This window comes from Carassius gibelio, chromosome B20, assembly GCF_023724105.1.
Source record: "Carassius gibelio isolate Cgi1373 ecotype wild population from Czech Republic chromosome B20, carGib1.2-hapl.c, whole genome shotgun sequence".
Lineage (NCBI taxonomy): Eukaryota > Metazoa > Chordata > Actinopteri > Cypriniformes > Cyprinidae > Carassius > Carassius gibelio.
Genome location: NC_068415.1, coordinates 1,124,081 through 1,141,221, shown reverse-complemented (window position 1 = coordinate 1,141,221; position 17,141 = coordinate 1,124,081). Strand labels below are relative to the sequence as shown.

Below are 17,141 nucleotides of genomic sequence, written 5' to 3'. Positions count from 1 at the left end.
ATACAGCGTAAAAACTTTTATAGTTTGAAATAAAACACGCTGATTTCGACTCCAAACACGTGACAGCAGCTGCTTAACGTGTTTATGACAAAACACTTATTAAAAATGCAAAATAATCTTTTTTGTTTTGAGTAATTTTGATTGAAAAATGTCGTAACAAATTGTTTTGGGAGGCTATACACACTCATTTTGTAATAACTTAATTATAGATTAATATTTTAACATTAAAATATAATTTACATTTTTTCTTCCCTCTAATCTCTTGCTTTTTTAAACGTCATTTTGGTCCGTTTTTAAGCAGTCGTTTTAAATTGTTTAGCATTAAACGTAGACAACATGATTGGAATGTGAAACATAAAATCACAAAACTCCGCCAAAGTGGCTGCGTTCCTCATTAATATTAATTAGGGGTGCTTAGGGCGTTGGCAGCGGTGTTTGCGCGTCCAATTGGGCATAATTAATATTCATGAGTATTGTGGTGCTGGCGTCGTGACGAGGTGGCCGAGTGGTTAAGGCGATGGACTGCTAATCCATTGTGCTCTGCACGCGTGGGTTCGAATCCCATCCTCGTCGATCGCTTTTTGGCTGTAAATAGTTACTGTTGCTATGGTTACTGTCTGAACCTATTAGCTTCTCGATTAATAAAGTGATGCACAAAGAATCGCGACAGATGATAGGAACACTGATCTAGAGAACATTATAAATAGATGGATCAGTGGTTTGAAATACAGAGTGTGTGAAGCTATAACTTACAGCACTGTACAGTAGAGTTGCTATATATATATATATATATACACATATAGCATGTACAGAATATCAATAAGAGTGCAAAGCAAATGCATGGTTATATGTACAGTATGAACAGCATTAGTGTAAGAACCATGGAAATTAATACAGATGGGTTCATGTGCAACTGTATGTAAAATGTATAGTCTATGCAAAATGAGTAGTGAATTTTTATTTTTTTTTGAAATAGTTAACTTGCAGTAGTTTAATAACTTAATGTTGTCTGTGCAAAATACAAACGCACACACAAACTAAATGTTATTGTATCAGTGTGGATGCTTATGTCTGCATTTATTTTTGCACAACTTAAAGAGTTATTTTTGATCTATTGATTGACCATTTCTCATAAATGTACACAAACTGATGAGTTAAAACTCAGCTAACAGCCCTTTACATTGTCAATGGTTTATTTTTTCTTCATTATGTATTTTTCCCCCATGCACAATCTTTATGATGAAGAAAAACACACTGCAACTTCTGAACAGAAACAGAAGCAATGTTTATTGAATGTTCCAGAATAACTTCATGATGTCAGGATGGTGAGCTGATCACAGAAGTCCATCTGTCACGAGTTTAGTCCAGCTGGAGGAGAAAGAGGAGGACAGTTAGGATTGTTTTATGATGCATCAACAAGTCAGTCAAATGCAAACTTTATATATTCATGTGAGCTTCCATGAAAAGCATGCATGCCTTTAACTCAAACACACTTGACAATCATGAACACTTGCCTTGACGAAGCCGATATCTTTAGCGTACTGTCTGAAGCACTGGCGGCACATGTTGAGTCCGTACTTACGGATCAGACCGTGTCTGTTTGAGCAAACCCGGCTGGAGAGAACAAGACAACAAGTTAAAAAAAAAAGCATTTAGATTCATTTCCTAAATGAAAGCATGCATTAAAAAAAAGCACTCGAAGAGACGAATGCAAAACTGATTTAGGAGTTCATTAACTACTACATCATTCACTATTAACTAGCACCCCTATTAGAAATGCATCAAAATAATTAACGAAACCGATTTTATGTAATATCAGTTGATTTTATAATCTGCAATCAACCTTGCATATTAAAACTCAACTTCAAAGAAGATATTTGGCGAAAAGACAAGAAACTTACATTTAAAGAGACAGTACACCCAAAAATGAAGATTGTTTCATTTACTTTAGTTTCTGATCACTATCGCAACTTAAGTCATTTGGGACCAGCAACTGTCTATAATCTTCCAAATATATTTTAGGTTCATTAGAATAAATGCATAAATAAGAAATTAGGTATTCCGAATTAATTTTTTCTATTATTAATCTCTGAACAAAATGAATCAGGATGCATTCACCTGAAAAGTACATTTATATTAACTTAAAACAAGCAAAAATGTCTGCCAATGCGAACAAGAAAAATCTTAATTTAAATCATAAACTAGATTTTTCGTGGCAGATATTTTTCCGACTTTTAATTAAAAAAAATAAAAAAAGTACTATTAACAGAACAATACATAACAGCTCAAGTCTTTTTACTTATAAAAAGAATCTTTCTTGATTCAAGAATTTAGATATTTATATAAGAAAACAAGGAACATTTTAAGAAAATCGGTTTTGTTTTGTTGCAGTGCAGGTTTGAAACACGAGGCTGGAGTAAATGATAGGATTTGTTTTTTTTAAAAGTGAACTTTTAAATCCCTTGAAATGATACGGAAAACATTAGCAAATAATAATGTGCAAAAACTAAAAGCACTGTTCACCCAAAAATGAAAACTCGGTCCCTCACGTAGTTCCGAATCGCTAAGACATTCGTTTTTTTTTTTATTTAATAAAAAAATCTCTAAACGTGTTCCGATGAAGGAAGGCCTTGAGGGTTAGTAATAAATGACAGTTTATATTTAAGGTTTAAAAGGTTAATAATCGCCGTGTAAGAGCCGCCGCCATATTGGCGCGTCTTCATCAGCACGTGCTTCATGATCAATCAGACGCTTTTAATAAACACACGACGCTCAGAGACGCGCGCGAACACAAACCCTTCAGATTAAACACTCGACTGAAGCAGAACTGACCAGGATCGGGATCCCTGGCCGTATTTTCTCGGGTGACTCCAGTAGAGCTGCTGATGGCCCATCTCGTCTCTCTCGATCGGGATGAAGGAAAGGAAGAAGCGCTCCTGCGCAGGCGCAGAAAAACACGCGAGACTTCCGCCGCGCGCTTCCTGCGTCAACAGTGACGACAGCGCCGCCTAGTGGCAGCCATGCAGATAAAAACAAAGATAGTCAGAAATTACTTTTTACTTGAATGTATTTTTGTCTATTTCTACAAATATACCTGTGCTACTGATGACAGCTTTTGTTCTGCAGGGACACAGATGTAGCTAAAGTTACTGAATTAAAACCAGTTATTGAATGACTCCAAACTGCTTCATTGGTGAAGAAAATTATAGCTTAAATAGAAGGTCAATTTTTTATTGAGTTTTATTTTATTTTGTATATAATATTTTGGTTATGTTTATATATATTTTTTTTAATAAATATGAAATACAAATATAAAATATATATTTTATAAAAGCATTTACAAATACATTCGCCTATGTCACATTTAAAGAAAACCCTATTTGTTGTGTAAACATAGCCTTTAGTCTACACTGTATTATTTTTGCCCTGAAATACATTTTATAGTATTTTATGACATTTTATTTTTCAGTTTCAAAAGTATATTGAGCTTCACTGTTCATAACATTGTTACCATATGTTTAAAATATATATTTTCCAGAATAAATAGATCATTTCCATAACGTTCGGTTATAATAACAGGCTATAAACCCAGTTTTCATAACCCAATAAAACCAAACACATCTACACCTAATGGTTGAGATGACAATCAACACACAAAAAGCGTCGCATTTTCAACAATTGAATTGTTCTGGCGAAAAAACAAAAAAACATTTAATTTAATGCTACGTGCAAAAACCCATATCTTTCATAATATATGACATGATTTAGTAAAAATGTTGTAAGATGCAAGAATTAGACAAAGTGGAAGGAATCATAACAATCATTATCATCGCAAATAAATCTAATATGAGCTTTGTTGCATGCATTGCATTCACTTTTTTTATTCTTAAGGATAAAACGCGAATATATTGTGTGTAATGTGACATCACGCGGGTCCTGAGTCCTGACAGCTGAGGGCCCCAGAGGTTTACTGATACTGTGGAGCCTGAGCAGTAGCTATGGCACGCGTTTTCAGTTAAAATGCGCTTTTATGTGGACATGACAGCCGCCATACACGCGTGCATCTGCGGTGAGGCTTTGATTCTCTTTGCGTATCTGTGTTTCGTGTGGATCTGCATGCGTCAGCTCTTCAATATTCCGCTTTAAGAATCGATAGCAGCAAAGCTAACGAGTGACAGTTATTCACAACGATACACACATCGGTATGCATTCGCGTGCATCGATTTTCTGACATTCAAAACTAGTAATATCAGCAAAAAACAGCTTTTGTTGAATGCAATGGCATGTTTTTGGCTTTAATGCTTGTTCTTGCGCGCGCCGCTGCTCGCTTTAGCATGCAGCTGCAATGAATGCATTGGTGCTGGCTTCATACTTCTTTATTTTTTAAACTTTACCCTGTGCATTTTGTGCAGTCAAACGCCTTCTCGCTTTTATGAAGCTCTAGAATTGAATAACAGTCATGCAGATATTGTGTAAACATGGTCGCGTTCCCCGCATATTGTATTGATAGCATGCATGCTCATAAAATACGAATGCATTAACCTGCTAAAAGCACACCGATCACGACATGCATGTAGAAAATAAGATGTGTTTGTTATGGTGATTCACTGCAGATTGTGGTAAATAACTAAAATATATGCAGTACTACAGTATTCTTGATAGATGTTTGGATAATCTGTACAGTAATGCATTTAAGCAGAATATTGTTACATTTGGAACCAGCATTCATGATATGCATCATTAATCAAGGTTTTACTTGTACTTTTATTAATGCATGTGAGTTTTTAGTTTTTTACCCATTTGAGAAGTTCAAAATAATTTGATATTTTGCTTGTAGTTGTTTTTGTCATTGATCGTTATTGTGAAATATTTGAAACACAGTTCAGACTTCACATTGACAGAAAAACAAACTAGACACACAAAGTATATTGATGTAAAATCAGCTTTTAAGAATCTGTTTACATGTTTGAATTCACCTAAGAATATGACTTAATATTTGGAAGCTACAGCAAACCGTTTCATTGTATTGGAAACATTATATTTGTATTTTATTATTATCTGTACTATCTATTCCAGTCTACTAATTATGGCTCTCCAGGTTAAATCCACAGAGACTAGTAATTAGGTCTGGACCCCTGTGGGTTTATACTTTAGTTGAATCCAGGGCCACTGTTTTAATAATATTACTCTCATGTTTCTTAGGGCACTTGGTAGAGAAAGATTTGATGTGCACAATGCAATAGATCACAGAGTGTGTTGTGCATTTGAAATACAATCAGCTTCAATACTATAGCCATGCATTTTGCTTTTTGGAAAGCTTTAAAAATATTTTAAAGCTGTGATCTTGCAGCGATCTAACAATAGGAAGCATTAAGAGGTTTCGCCTTTTGTTAGCAGATAATCCTTTCTTGAATGTTTCTTGAGAACAAAACGCCTTTTTATTTTTTGTGCTTTTTCATTGTATGTAAATTTTATAGATTTCTTTAAAATGCATTGCTTAGACTCAAAAATATTTAGTCCTAAGCTTAAAATGCATATAATTCCCATGCATTTGGATTACAGTTTTGCCATAAACAAACTAAACTCAATTTGATGCATATTTGTCAATCATAAATAAATGAGTCAGATTTCTGTAACGTGTTTTAAATACAATGTGACCGGGTTTATATATTTATCATCAATTAATCGGCATTGTTTCAAAACCGAAAATTGCTTGTTCCACAAATAACCATATTTCAATGCTTTTGATTTTGTAACTGCATAAATGCAAATTATTTTTATTTATTTATTTATTTATTTTTACAGTGAACAAATTTATGCTGATTCTAAGCCATTTGAATGCATGCATTTTAAAAACAGAATTAAATGCATTCAAATAGATGCAAAAAAACACCTTTTCATAATAGAATATAGTTAACATAACAGATAAATCTGACCTGTTTCTTTTATGGATGACTGACAAAAATTCAAAAGCAATCAAAATCAACGAAAGAGCAATGCTATGTAAGTGCTATAACAACAAACAACGTAATCCAAACAAGGAAATTTCATATGCAATTCAAATACATAAATCGTCAGATTACGCCTCAATAGTTTTTGGGTGTAGTTACTAGAATTCCATTGTTTACAATAAATATTAATATTTCATTTAATTTCATGAAGGTGAATTCATTTGCAAATAAACCGTGTTAATTAAAATCACCCTTTCCATTCGTTTTCCACAGGTTTTAAAAGGCGACTCCATTGCCTCTAAGAAAAATGCCTTACGGGAAACACCGTCGTTCGATTACATTCCAGAATTAGAGGACCAAGACTAAGCTGCATTTTCTATGATTACGTTTTGTACCCAATCAGACTTTTTTTGCATCACAAACCTGCCGTCCTCGTCTCCTGAATCGTGTCTCCGACCGTCCCGCGAGGCGACTGCCTATCATGAGATTCCGAATTTACAAGCGAAAGGTGGTAATCCTGACTCTAGTGGTTGTCATCTGCGGATTCGGCTTCTGGAATAGCGGGAAACCGAAGAAGGCGAGCGCCGCCGTGCTTCCCAAAGAGCCGGAAACGGGGAAACGGAGTAGCGTTGGTGGTCAAGAACAAATACACGTCACGATCCCAGTAACACGTAAAACTATCAACGAAACACTTCCGGAAAAACAACAACCAGTTGCCAAATCTGAAACGGACAACACAACTCTGGTGTACAGAGGAATCGTCTTTCAACTCAACTTCGACCAGACGCTAAGAAACGAGGAGAAGTTTCGTTCCACGCGCCAGAAGGACGACCTAGTCGTCGTCGTCCAAGTCCACAACCGTCCCGAATACCTACGCCTCTTAGTGGACAGCTTAAGGAAATCGAAAGGAATCGAGAACATCTTGCTGATATTCAGCCACGACTTCTGGTCGCCAGAAATCAACCGGATAGTCGCGTCCGTTGACTTCTGCTTGGTCCTTCAGATATTCTTCCCCTTCAGCATCCAACTCTATCCTCAAGAGTTCCCCGGGAACGACCCCAAAGATTGCCCTCGAGACATTCCCAAGAAAGACGCCTTAACCCTAGGCTGCTTAAACGCAGAGTACCCAGACTCCTTCGGACACTATCGGGAAGCCAAGTTCTCGCAGACCAAACACCATTGGTGGTGGAAGCTACACTTCGTTTGGGATCGAGTCCGAGTCTTGAAAGAGCACCAAGGACTCTTATTGCTCATCGAGGAGGACCACTACCTCGCTCCCGACTTCTACCATCTACTCAAACACATGGTGTCCCTCAAGAAAGAGCAGTGTCCCGACTGCGACATCTTGTCTCTGGGAAGCTACGGACACGTCGGATACTCCAGCAAAGCCAATAAAGTAGAAGTGAAGGCATGGAAGTCCACCGAGCATAACATGGGAATGGCGCTGGACAGAGATACCTACCAGAAACTCCTCAGATGCACCGATGCCTTCTGCACCTACGACGACTATAACTGGGATTGGTCATTGCAGCACCTGACCGTGACCTGCTTGCCCTCGTTCCTGAAGGTCATGGTCTGCGAAGCGCCGCGCATCTTCCACGCCGGAGACTGCGGCATGCACCACAAGCAGTCGGCTTGCATGCCCTCCAGCCAGAAGACGAAGATCGAGAACATCCTCCATAGCAGCAAGAACCAGTTGTTCCCCAAACAGCTGCTCATTACCAAGAGACTCCCAGCTTCCGGAGCCAAAGGAGTGGCTCCGCACGTCAAAAACGGAGGTTGGGGAGACATCAGGGACCACGAACTCTGCAAGAGCTACCTTCGATTGCAATGACTTTGTATTGTTTTTGTTGTTTTTGCATCCTCTAATGAAAGCCTTCAAGAGTTCTTTACGTACTGTTTCTTGCTATTGCCTGTTTTATTTGAGATATTCCAAATAAAAAAAGTATGTGACGTTTGGATTTGGTGGTTACGAGCATCATTGAAGTATTCTCAATGAAAACAAGTGTTACCGTTGTCATATTATCTGTTATTAAACAGCATTTCTGTGCCATGTCGAAGACGACGTTTGTATGTATGATCTGCAAAAGCATGAACTTTCTTATGATTATGTGTATATGTGTGTGTGTATCTACAGACAGTGTACTTTTGATCATAATTTCAGCTTCTGTTTAAGGTTATGCTAAAACGACTGGGCTATTTTTGATATGCAGATGAACTATTTTCTATTTGCTTGAATGTACAGTAACTGACCGTTTTCCAGGTGTAAGGTTCTGCCTCATATTGAACGTATTCCAGTATTCTAATGGTTTTGAAGCTTTTGCAAGATATTAAAATTGCATTGACTATCTCGCAGTTCTCATTAGCCCCTCATAGACCCTTCGTCCCATTTACACAATCTTGCGTAGCTCAACAGATCTAACAAAGTGTGGGAAAATAAAGCCTTTGGAGCTAGTTTGTGATGTTTAAGGAGAACTAGTATAGTGAATGTAATCAGGGTTGTTAGCATTAACTAAAAATATTTTTTGATGATGCTTTCAGCTGCCAATAATTTAACACATTTACCATGTTTGAATGACCATGCAATGAAATTATACGCTAAAAATGTTACTAAATCCGCGGCAAGTCACTGATTTAATCACTGATTCATTCATTCAATTGATTCATTCGGACAGCTGAATCATTCAGGAACGAAGCAAGTGACTCTCGTTATGAACTGATGGAAATCCGTCATAGCGTGAATCGTGAAACGGTTGCGTGTCTCTGACTGTCTTCAGAGGAGTTTACATGGTATTTCCTCCATCTTGCTTTTGTATAATGGTAATAAGCGCTGCTTTGTTTACAGCCGCAAACCGAGAAAATGCTGCATGACTGCTGTTCCATAAGCGCCACCTACTGTCTGAATCTAAATTTGCATCTAATCTGCTGTTTTTGTTTCATGCAGATGTTTTATGTAGCATGATTTCACAAAGCTATAATCCGACCAAAATTTTGTTTTGCTTAAAATCATGCAATATAATTTAGATTAAACACTTCTCATGCTGCACTTTTTTTTCTCAACTTGTTACAGGTGTTTCTAGTCAAACATTTCTAGTCTAGTTATGCTAAATTATTACCAAAAATTATTACTTGGATTCAATCTTTTAAGTAACTTCTCTTTGGAACTGATTGATCTGATTCAAGCTCATCCACTTCAGTTTTTGAGCGAAAAACCCATTATTTGTGGATAATTTTGGCAACTTCATTCAAAAACTAGTTGATAAAAGGATTAAATCAAAGATTTACAAAAAATTGTAACACCAAATTAGCTAAAGGATGAATTATCTGCACAGCACAAGGGTTAAATGAGTAATTTTATTAATAAACCATACACACACACACAAAATCTGATAATGAAACACAAGCCAAAAATATTCTTAAGATCATTTTAATTTTATATATATATAAATGCCTCTGTATTAGAAATACAACTGTTTTCAATTTTGTGTAATTATTATTTAAATCCATCATAAATCCGTAATTTACAAATTATTTACACATTGTTCAATAACCCGTTTCATTCGAAACAATATTAAAATAAATGCTCCCAAGTTCTCTTTAAGCTTTTACAGCATTTCCTGTACGACTCCAAACATTTGTAAAGCCATTTTCTTCTAATTATTTAGTGCAAACGATTTTTCACTCGTGAACAGAAGTATAAATGAAACGCATCAGCTCTTGTTCCAATGCAATTCTGAGAAAAACGGAGTTTCAACAATCAGTGCAAAACACCTGGACAGTTGTTTGTTCTGAGCTCAGAAATAGAGAGATTTCATGAAAGTGGAAGGAATGGACTGCGATTCTGTGAACGATATGGTAGTTATAAAACACATAACGAACCGAGAGGGAACAAAACTAATTACTGAAAACACAGAACATCAGTCTGACTCTCAAAACCTGCTGAGATCATCATATTTCACCCCAAATGACCACTGCTTTTCATTATTTTCATTACAATTACACACATTCTGAGTAGCTTATGTGAAAAACATTGTATGTACAGAATTGAAAACCATCCTGTTTTGGACAGAATTCTTTTGCTTTTAATGAAACTCGGGATACTTTAAATACTATTAAGGTACTTACCGTTGTACTTCACTTTATATTGCATCACAGTAACAAGAATTAGGCTGAAAGTGTGTTTAATTGTCATGAAAATAATGCATAAGATCTTAACGGTCCTAAAAATAGACTTCATTTTGTTTATGCAAAATATTTTAGGGTGTAATATGATCTTGACAGGCTTCGGCGTGAATAATTAATGTGTGTTTATCAGCTAAAACATGATATAATGCGTCTGAAGGTCCAGTTGGAGCAGCTATACGACCGTCCCGCTGGGAGAGCCGTCTTGGTTTTGGGATGACAACAGACCCTAAAAGAGACAACAACAACAACAAAAAAAGGAAGAAAAAGTGAGTTTTTAAAAAAAATTATTAAAACTTTTATTCAGCAGTGATGCATTAAATTGATCAAAAGTGACAGTAAAGACATTTATAATGTTTCTATTTCAAATAAACGCTGTTCTTTTGAACTTTCTATTCATCTAAAAAATAAAACGCATCACTGTTTCCACAAATATATACTGATATCAACATTGATAATAATCTGAAATGTTTATTAGAATGATTTCTGAAGATCATGTGACACTGAAGACTGGAATAATTCAGCTGTGCATCACATAAATAAATTACAGTTGAACAGAGATGTCTTAATGCTGGATTTGTGTCAGGTTTTGTCTTCTCCAGATGTTCACTGATGGACTGGAGTGCTGTGGATTATTGTGATGTTTTTATCAGACTCTCATTCTGACGGCACCCATTCACTGCAGAGCATCCACTGGTGAGACACTGATGTAATGCTACATTTCTACAAAAATCATCTACATCTCAAATGGAACACATTGCACTAGGTATGTAATTATTCACTCAACTCACGATTTGATTCACAATTTTTTTTTTTAACAAAGTGAGATTTAGGACAAATTATAAAATAAATGTGTCCTTTATTGCTTTGACAAAATGCTGCATGTGTTTTTGTGAAACTTAAATATACTAATACAAATATAGCACTTGCATATTATTGCTCTTTTGTAGGTTTTGATTGCTTCTATTGTCTGCTAAATGACAAAGTGTAAATAAAATGTAAATGTAAATAAAACTAAATTAAAATGCTAAAACAAGCCCCAAATCAAATAAATAACAGAAATAGAATAAATATTTTCATATAAACAAACTAAGGCTTTGTCTGTGCTCTTTCAATTAAAAAAAAGAGGAAAGCACTGCATTTGAATCATGATCCAAACAAAGATGCTGCATTCATGCAACATGAGCAGTTTATAATCTAAATTAGATTTTATAATATCGAGATTTGACGCAAAAACAGAATGGTTTGACATTGTACCATATAGTTTTGTGAAACTATACGGAAAAAATTATCTTTATAAAACAGAAACAGCAGACGAGCTGAATGAGACACAGATTCACTCTGTGCCAGCAGGTGGAGCCTAGAGCGTTTCCCTGGTTACCGCTGTAAACAAAGCACTTGTGAACACTGCGGCAGGTGGAGCCTAGAGCGTTTCCCTGGTTACCGCTGTAAACAAAGCACTTGTGAACACTGCGGCAGTTGGAGCCTAAAGCGTTTCCCTGGTTACCGCTGCAAACAAAGCACTTGTGAACACTGCGGCAGGTGGAGCCTAAAGCGTTTCCCTGGTTACCGCTGCAAACAAAGCACTTGTGAACACTGCAGCAGGTGGAGCCTTAAGCGTTTCCCTGGTTACCGCTGCAAACAAAGCACTTGTGAACACTGCAGCAGGTGGAGCCTTAAGCGTTTCCCTGGTTACCGCTGCAAACAAAGCACTTGTGAACACTGCGGCAGGTGGAGCCTTAAGCGTTTCCCTGGTTACCGCTGCAAACAAAGCACTTGTGAACACTGCAGCAGGTGGAGCCTTAAGCGTTTCCCTGGTTACCGCTGCAAACAAAGCACTTGTGAACACTGCAGCTGGTGGAGCCTAAAGCGTTTCCCTGGTTACCGCTGCAAACAAAGCACTTGTGAACACTGCGGCAGTTGGAGCCTTAAGCGTTTCCCTGGTTACCGCTGCAAACAAAGCACTTGTGAACACTGCGGCAGGTGGAGCCTAAAGCGTTTCCCTGGTTACCGCTGCAAACAAAGCACTTGTGAACACTGCAGCAGGTGGAGCCTAAAACGTTTCCCTGGTTACCGCTGCAAACAAAGCACTTGTGAACACTGCGGCAGTTGGAGCCTTAAGCGTTTCCCTGGTTACCGCTGCAAACAAAGCACTTGTGAACACTGCGGCAGTTGGAGCCTTAAGCGTTTCCCTGGTTACCGCTGCAAACAAAGCACTTGTGAACACTGCGGCAGTTGGAGCCTTAAGCGTTTCCCTGGTTACCGCTGCAAACAAAGCACTTGTGAACACTGCAGCAGGTGGAGCCTTAAGCGTTTCCCTGGTTACCGCTGCAAACAAAGCACTTGTGAACACTGCAGCTGGTGGAGCCTAAAGCGTTTCCCTGGTTACCGCTGCAAACAAAGCACTTGTGAACACTGCAGCTGGTGGAGCCTAAAGCGTTTCCCTGGTTACCGCTGCAAACAAAGCACTTGTGAACACTGCGGCAGTTGGAGCCTTAAGCGTTTCCCTGGTTACCGCTGCAAACAAAGCACTTGTGAACACTGCGGCAGTTGGAGCCTTAAGCGTTTCCCTGGTTACCGCTGCAAACAAAGCACTTGTGAACACTGCGGCAGTTGGAGCCTTAAGCGTTTCCCTGGTTACCGCTGCAAACAAAGCACTTGTGAACACTGCAGCTGGTGGAGCCTTAAGCGTTTCCCTGGTTACCGCTGCAAACAAAGCACTTGTGAACACTGCAGCTGGTGGAGCCTAAAGCGTTTCCCTGGTTACCGCTGTAAACAAAGCAGTGCTGCACTGTGAACTTTAATAAGCTTTAGATAAAAAGAAAAAAATACCATCTAAGCTTTTCTAAAGACAGTAAGTTCCCTTCACACATGCATTCATATAAACTCCTACCCCTAGATGAATTGTGATTTGTTCAGCATCTCAACCGATTTGAATCGTCACATATTTGAATAGATTTTCAACTGGCTTGTGGTTAATTGTCACATACATCACACACTAAACTCAACCCAGAAGTCGCTACTCACCACTTTTCCAGGCCGTGCCCACGTGCAAACGAATCCCTCCTGGCAGGCAGTGACCAAACAGTCCTCGAGGAAAATCAACACTGTGAGTCTCTCGTGGGCGATTTTCTTACAAACCAGCGGCTCCAGAAGCGGGATTTCCTCCATGCGCGGACACAAAGTAATTCCCGGCATCTTCGCGACATCCGTTTTAGCCACTCGCGCACCCATAATCTGGTTGACCTTGTCGCTGCTCTTGTTGCTGATGAAGCTTATGCTGTGATTGCGTTTGTGCTCCTTTTCCTGATTCCGCTCCTTGCGCACTTCGTGCAAAGCTAACGTCGCGAATTTGCTAACCCCTGTCGCGATCAAAGCACTGTCTACGATGCTGGCTGGTTTGTTGCTGTTTGGGCTGGTGCCTGTCGAGTGCTGCAAACTATTTGAGTGCGGTAACGAAGAGTTCGCGCTATTGTTTCCATTAGCGCCGGTTTCCCCGCTCATTGCGTTCGTTAGAGTCCTTGTTCTGGATAACGGAAACAAAACATCTTCTGTAAGGTCCCATAAGCATAGCTGAGTGTCCTGACCGACCGACCCAAACCGATAAGTAACGCTACCATTCGTAGAATTTTGTTTGGATAGTCCAGATTGAGCGCTATTCGCCCGTTCGCGATTTCCGTTGAATTGTGCATCGTCATGGAAGTCTTCGTCGCTTCCGCTAAACTCCGCCTGCACTTTGCAATCCTGAACGCTAGTGATGCAATGATCGAACGCAACAACGCTCACCCACGATTTGTGCCCTCGTCCGCGAGCGACGACCCTGGCGTCCGAAAACGACCAGACCGTAACGAGATCGTCTTCCCCGCCTGTTACGATGAATCGTCCGTCGGGGCTCCAGCAAACACACAGGAGCCCACCGAAGTAGCTTTTCATTGTGCCTCGCAACTCTGTCGCGTCAAAGCTGAAGACGCGAAGGAATCCATCCTGACTGACACAGGCCAGAAACTTTCCATCAGGTGAAAAAGCAAATTCGTTAACCGCGCCTTCGCCCACCGTCCAGCGGAGGAGAGGATTGCGGGCTGATTTGCTCTTGCTGGTGTGAACGGCGTAGCTCTCGCCCTGCTTCAGGAGCTGGTAATGCGGCGGAGTCGTTCCACAGGTGTGCTCCACATTGTACAGGTACAAACATCCGCTGCTGTGAGCCACCAGGAACAGGTGCTCTGAACCCGGGACCCACTTTAAACACGTCACCGCCGACTTATCAATTAGTCTCTGTTAGAACAGAAACAAAAAAAGAGAGACAGAATTACAAAAGATGCAAAAAAGGTCCAAAATTCACGATTCAAATGTTGTTGCAAACTAAACATAAACAATAAATAAAAATCTTTATGGTTCGAAAATATATTTAATTTTCTTAATATAAAATATTCTTTATCTATTCATTTTACTTAATACTGAATTTTTTAAAAATATATATATGACAAAGATCAAATTTTGCATTTTAACATAAATGCCTTTAATCACATTATTATTATTTGTTTGTTTTTTTACTGTGACTTAATGTTCACAAAATGTATTTAATTCTTTGATGTAAATATAATTTATTTTATTTATTCATTTTATTTAATATCTCAAATTTTATGTGTATTTCGTTTTAGAATTTATGCAAAGATGATACAATTTAACAAAATAAGATAAAAGTCTTAAATCACTTTTTTTTTAACACTCTTTATGTGTAGCTCAAATCATTGACTTCTCAACAAGTTGAATCTGTTGTTGCAAAAAATAAAATAATGATAAAAAATAATGGTCCTAAAATAGATTTCTTAATGTAAAATATAATTAATTTATATAAAAAAAAAAACATTTAATTGTATCAGAAAGACAACAAAACGTATCTTCTTTAACATAAAAACCTTAAAACACTTAATTTGGTTTTTAACGTAATTTTTCAGTAAAAAAACAAAAACAAAGATCTGATCTAGTCCCGATCACTGACTTTAAAAGTAGGTTAAAACTGTTTAGGTTTAATCTCAAATAAAGAAGTCGCTAGAATGGAGTTCAGGACTCACGTCTTCATTAAAAAGTTTGCTGGTTTCCTTTTTGATGGGGTCAATGAGCTGTACTTGCCCTGCAGAGAAACCCACGAGCAGCGCGACGCTCTCCGCTGTGGCGGTCAGAGCATTGGAGTCGTGACACATGGGAAGCGTTCCCTTATACATCCGCTTGTCTACGGGTTTGCTCAAGTCAGTGGCCTGGTGACATCAGAAATAAGCAGCAATTATATATATTCACATGCATGATGTTAGGCTAAAGAATGCATGATTTAGCAATTAAAGATCTCAGGTCTCACTGACAAATTAATGCACGCACACATCTGCATCTGAATCAGGTAATGCACAACATATTCCGACCTGCACTTGTATGCATTTAAAATTATTTGCAAATGATGCTGTAAACACAATTTATGGAATAATATTATTCAGGACCCATTGCAACATCATGCAACAGGTTACCCACCCAAAACCTGATGCATTCGCTAAAATTAAGAAAATAAATAATCTACGTTTTAAACCTGTGTTTATATAATTTCCACATAATGCAAAAGTTTGCAACAGAATGCAAGCCCCGTACATCACGCATAACTTTAGTTCTGTTCCAAAACAATGACTACTAACTATGTTCTGGATTGCATCTGTATTTAAACATCATGCAACGGGTTTACCACTTTAACGCGTACATAACTCTGGATCTGCAGGAGGTTTGGATTGCATTTACATACAAACTAGAGTTGTAAACATTACATACACACAGTGCGCAGTCTAATACTCTTCTTGACCAATGCACACTTATTTTTGCACATGCATCTGTCAGTTTTATTGGCATAAACTATTTTAAAGCGGACGAAAGAGTCCCAGCAGCTGTCACCAAGCCGTTACCTTTCTGACGCCTTTATAAATGTAAAAGTAAAGCTCCCGGCCCACATTGAAACAGATTCTCTCGCCGTTACCGGACTGATCGTTCACGTTCACGAACGAGACTTTCACCGGGTTCGAGCCCTGCGAGTTGAAGGGCACGCGGTTCGGTCGGCTGTACTCGGAGTTCGGCAGGAGTTTATAGACGCCCTCCCGTGTGCTGAACTGAGTTTTAATTTCGTTCGCCTCCTTTCCGCCTCCATCCGCCGCCATCTTCCACATTAGTATTCATTCCGCCTCGTGCACGAGCATGCGCGCGCCCCTTCTCCTGACAGCGCTGCGCGTTCACGCGACTTAGATGAGAGTTAAATCATGGTTTTGAAAATTTGGCAAATAAATATACAGCAAAGGATACAGAAGAAAGACAGCTGTTTTATCTTTGCGTTATACAAAAAATAATATATATATTTGGCCAGATTTGTTTATTTATTTATTTAGGCCTGTTTAGTTATTTAGTTTTGCCGTAGTTGCTGATTTTTTCATGATTAATGATGCATATTAAAATTTTTAACATTAACATAAGCCAAAAATAAATAAATAATAATAATCCGAATATAATGCATTTCATTGTCAATAAAAACAAAAATAAAAAAAGCCGATTTATGCTTATTTTCCCACTTCTGTGTAGATGTGACATTTACACTAAACATGAAAAATAAAATACATCAACTGTATCTTATAAAAGCGATTTTGTAAAGTATTAATACATAAAAATACATACGGATACATAAAGTTAAGTAGCGGTGAACGTCACGTAACGTAATTAATATTCATGACGCACAACGTCTGGTGAGTTTATCAGAGTGTGTGCTTCATGAAGCGCCTGTGAAACACACTGTACTTGTCTAATGGAAGGAAAGTGCTGGAAAACAGTGTAGTGCCTCCTCTGGTCAGAAAACAACTGCAGATAAAAAACACAAATCAGCACATCCACATACTACTGGGCCCAAAACAAGTCATTTTAATGTTTAGATCAAGAAACTGAAAGAAATCTGCAAAAATATCTTTTTGGTTGTTATTGTTTGGATCTCCA

At 38.2% G+C, this 17,141-nt stretch overlaps 3 protein-coding genes, 1 long non-coding RNA gene and 1 other non-coding gene across 7 annotated transcripts; 3 read left to right on the top strand and 2 right to left on the bottom strand.

Annotated features, from left to right (window-relative positions):
- The first annotated feature begins 491 nt into the window (after positions 1-491).
- Positions 492-573, top strand: trnas-gcu (transfer RNA serine (anticodon GCU)). The gene has a single exon. It is a non-coding gene; the product is annotated as a tRNA-Ser (tRNA).
- A 688-nt stretch (positions 574-1,261) lies between these two features.
- On the bottom strand, positions 1,262-2,996 carry LOC127984007 (40S ribosomal protein S29). Its single transcript, XM_052586458.1, has 3 exons — positions 2,833-2,996; positions 1,515-1,614; positions 1,262-1,368 (listed from the first exon to the last, which is right to left on the bottom strand). The coding sequence occupies exons 1-3, from the start codon at positions 2,892-2,894 to the stop codon at positions 1,360-1,362; spliced, it is 171 nt and encodes a 56-aa protein (XP_052442418.1). The 5' UTR covers positions 2,895-2,996; the 3' UTR covers positions 1,262-1,359.
- Positions 2,997-3,925: 929 nt separating this feature from the next.
- Positions 3,926-8,011, top strand: LOC127984006 (alpha-1,6-mannosyl-glycoprotein 2-beta-N-acetylglucosaminyltransferase). 2 transcript variants are annotated; one of them, XM_052586456.1, is made up of 2 exons: positions 3,926-4,069; positions 6,225-8,011. In XM_052586456.1, the coding sequence occupies exon 2, from the start codon at positions 6,433-6,435 to the stop codon at positions 7,783-7,785; it is 1,353 nt and encodes a 450-aa protein (XP_052442416.1). In that variant the 5' UTR covers positions 3,926-4,069; positions 6,225-6,432; the 3' UTR covers positions 7,786-8,011. The 2 variants fall into 2 exon arrangements, with proteins under 2 accessions (XP_052442416.1, XP_052442417.1); XM_052586457.1 differs by having other exon boundaries at positions 4,056-4,202.
- Positions 8,012-9,362: 1,351 nt separating this feature from the next.
- On the bottom strand, positions 9,363-16,389 carry LOC127984005 (WD repeat-containing protein 20). Its single transcript, XM_052586455.1, has 4 exons — positions 16,073-16,389; positions 15,206-15,388; positions 13,161-14,405; positions 9,363-10,362 (listed from the first exon to the last, which is right to left on the bottom strand). The coding sequence occupies exons 1-4, from the start codon at positions 16,328-16,330 to the stop codon at positions 10,309-10,311; spliced, it is 1,740 nt and encodes a 579-aa protein (XP_052442415.1). The 5' UTR covers positions 16,331-16,389; the 3' UTR covers positions 9,363-10,308.
- LOC127984010 (uncharacterized) lies at positions 11,325-12,517 on the top strand. 2 transcript variants are annotated; one of them, XR_008160522.1, is made up of 3 exons: positions 11,325-11,738; positions 12,117-12,179; positions 12,432-12,517. It is a non-coding gene; the product is annotated as an uncharacterized LOC127984010 (long non-coding RNA). The 2 variants fall into 2 exon arrangements; XR_008160521.1 differs by having other exon boundaries at positions 11,325-11,864.
- Positions 16,390-17,141: the final 752 nt, after the last annotated feature.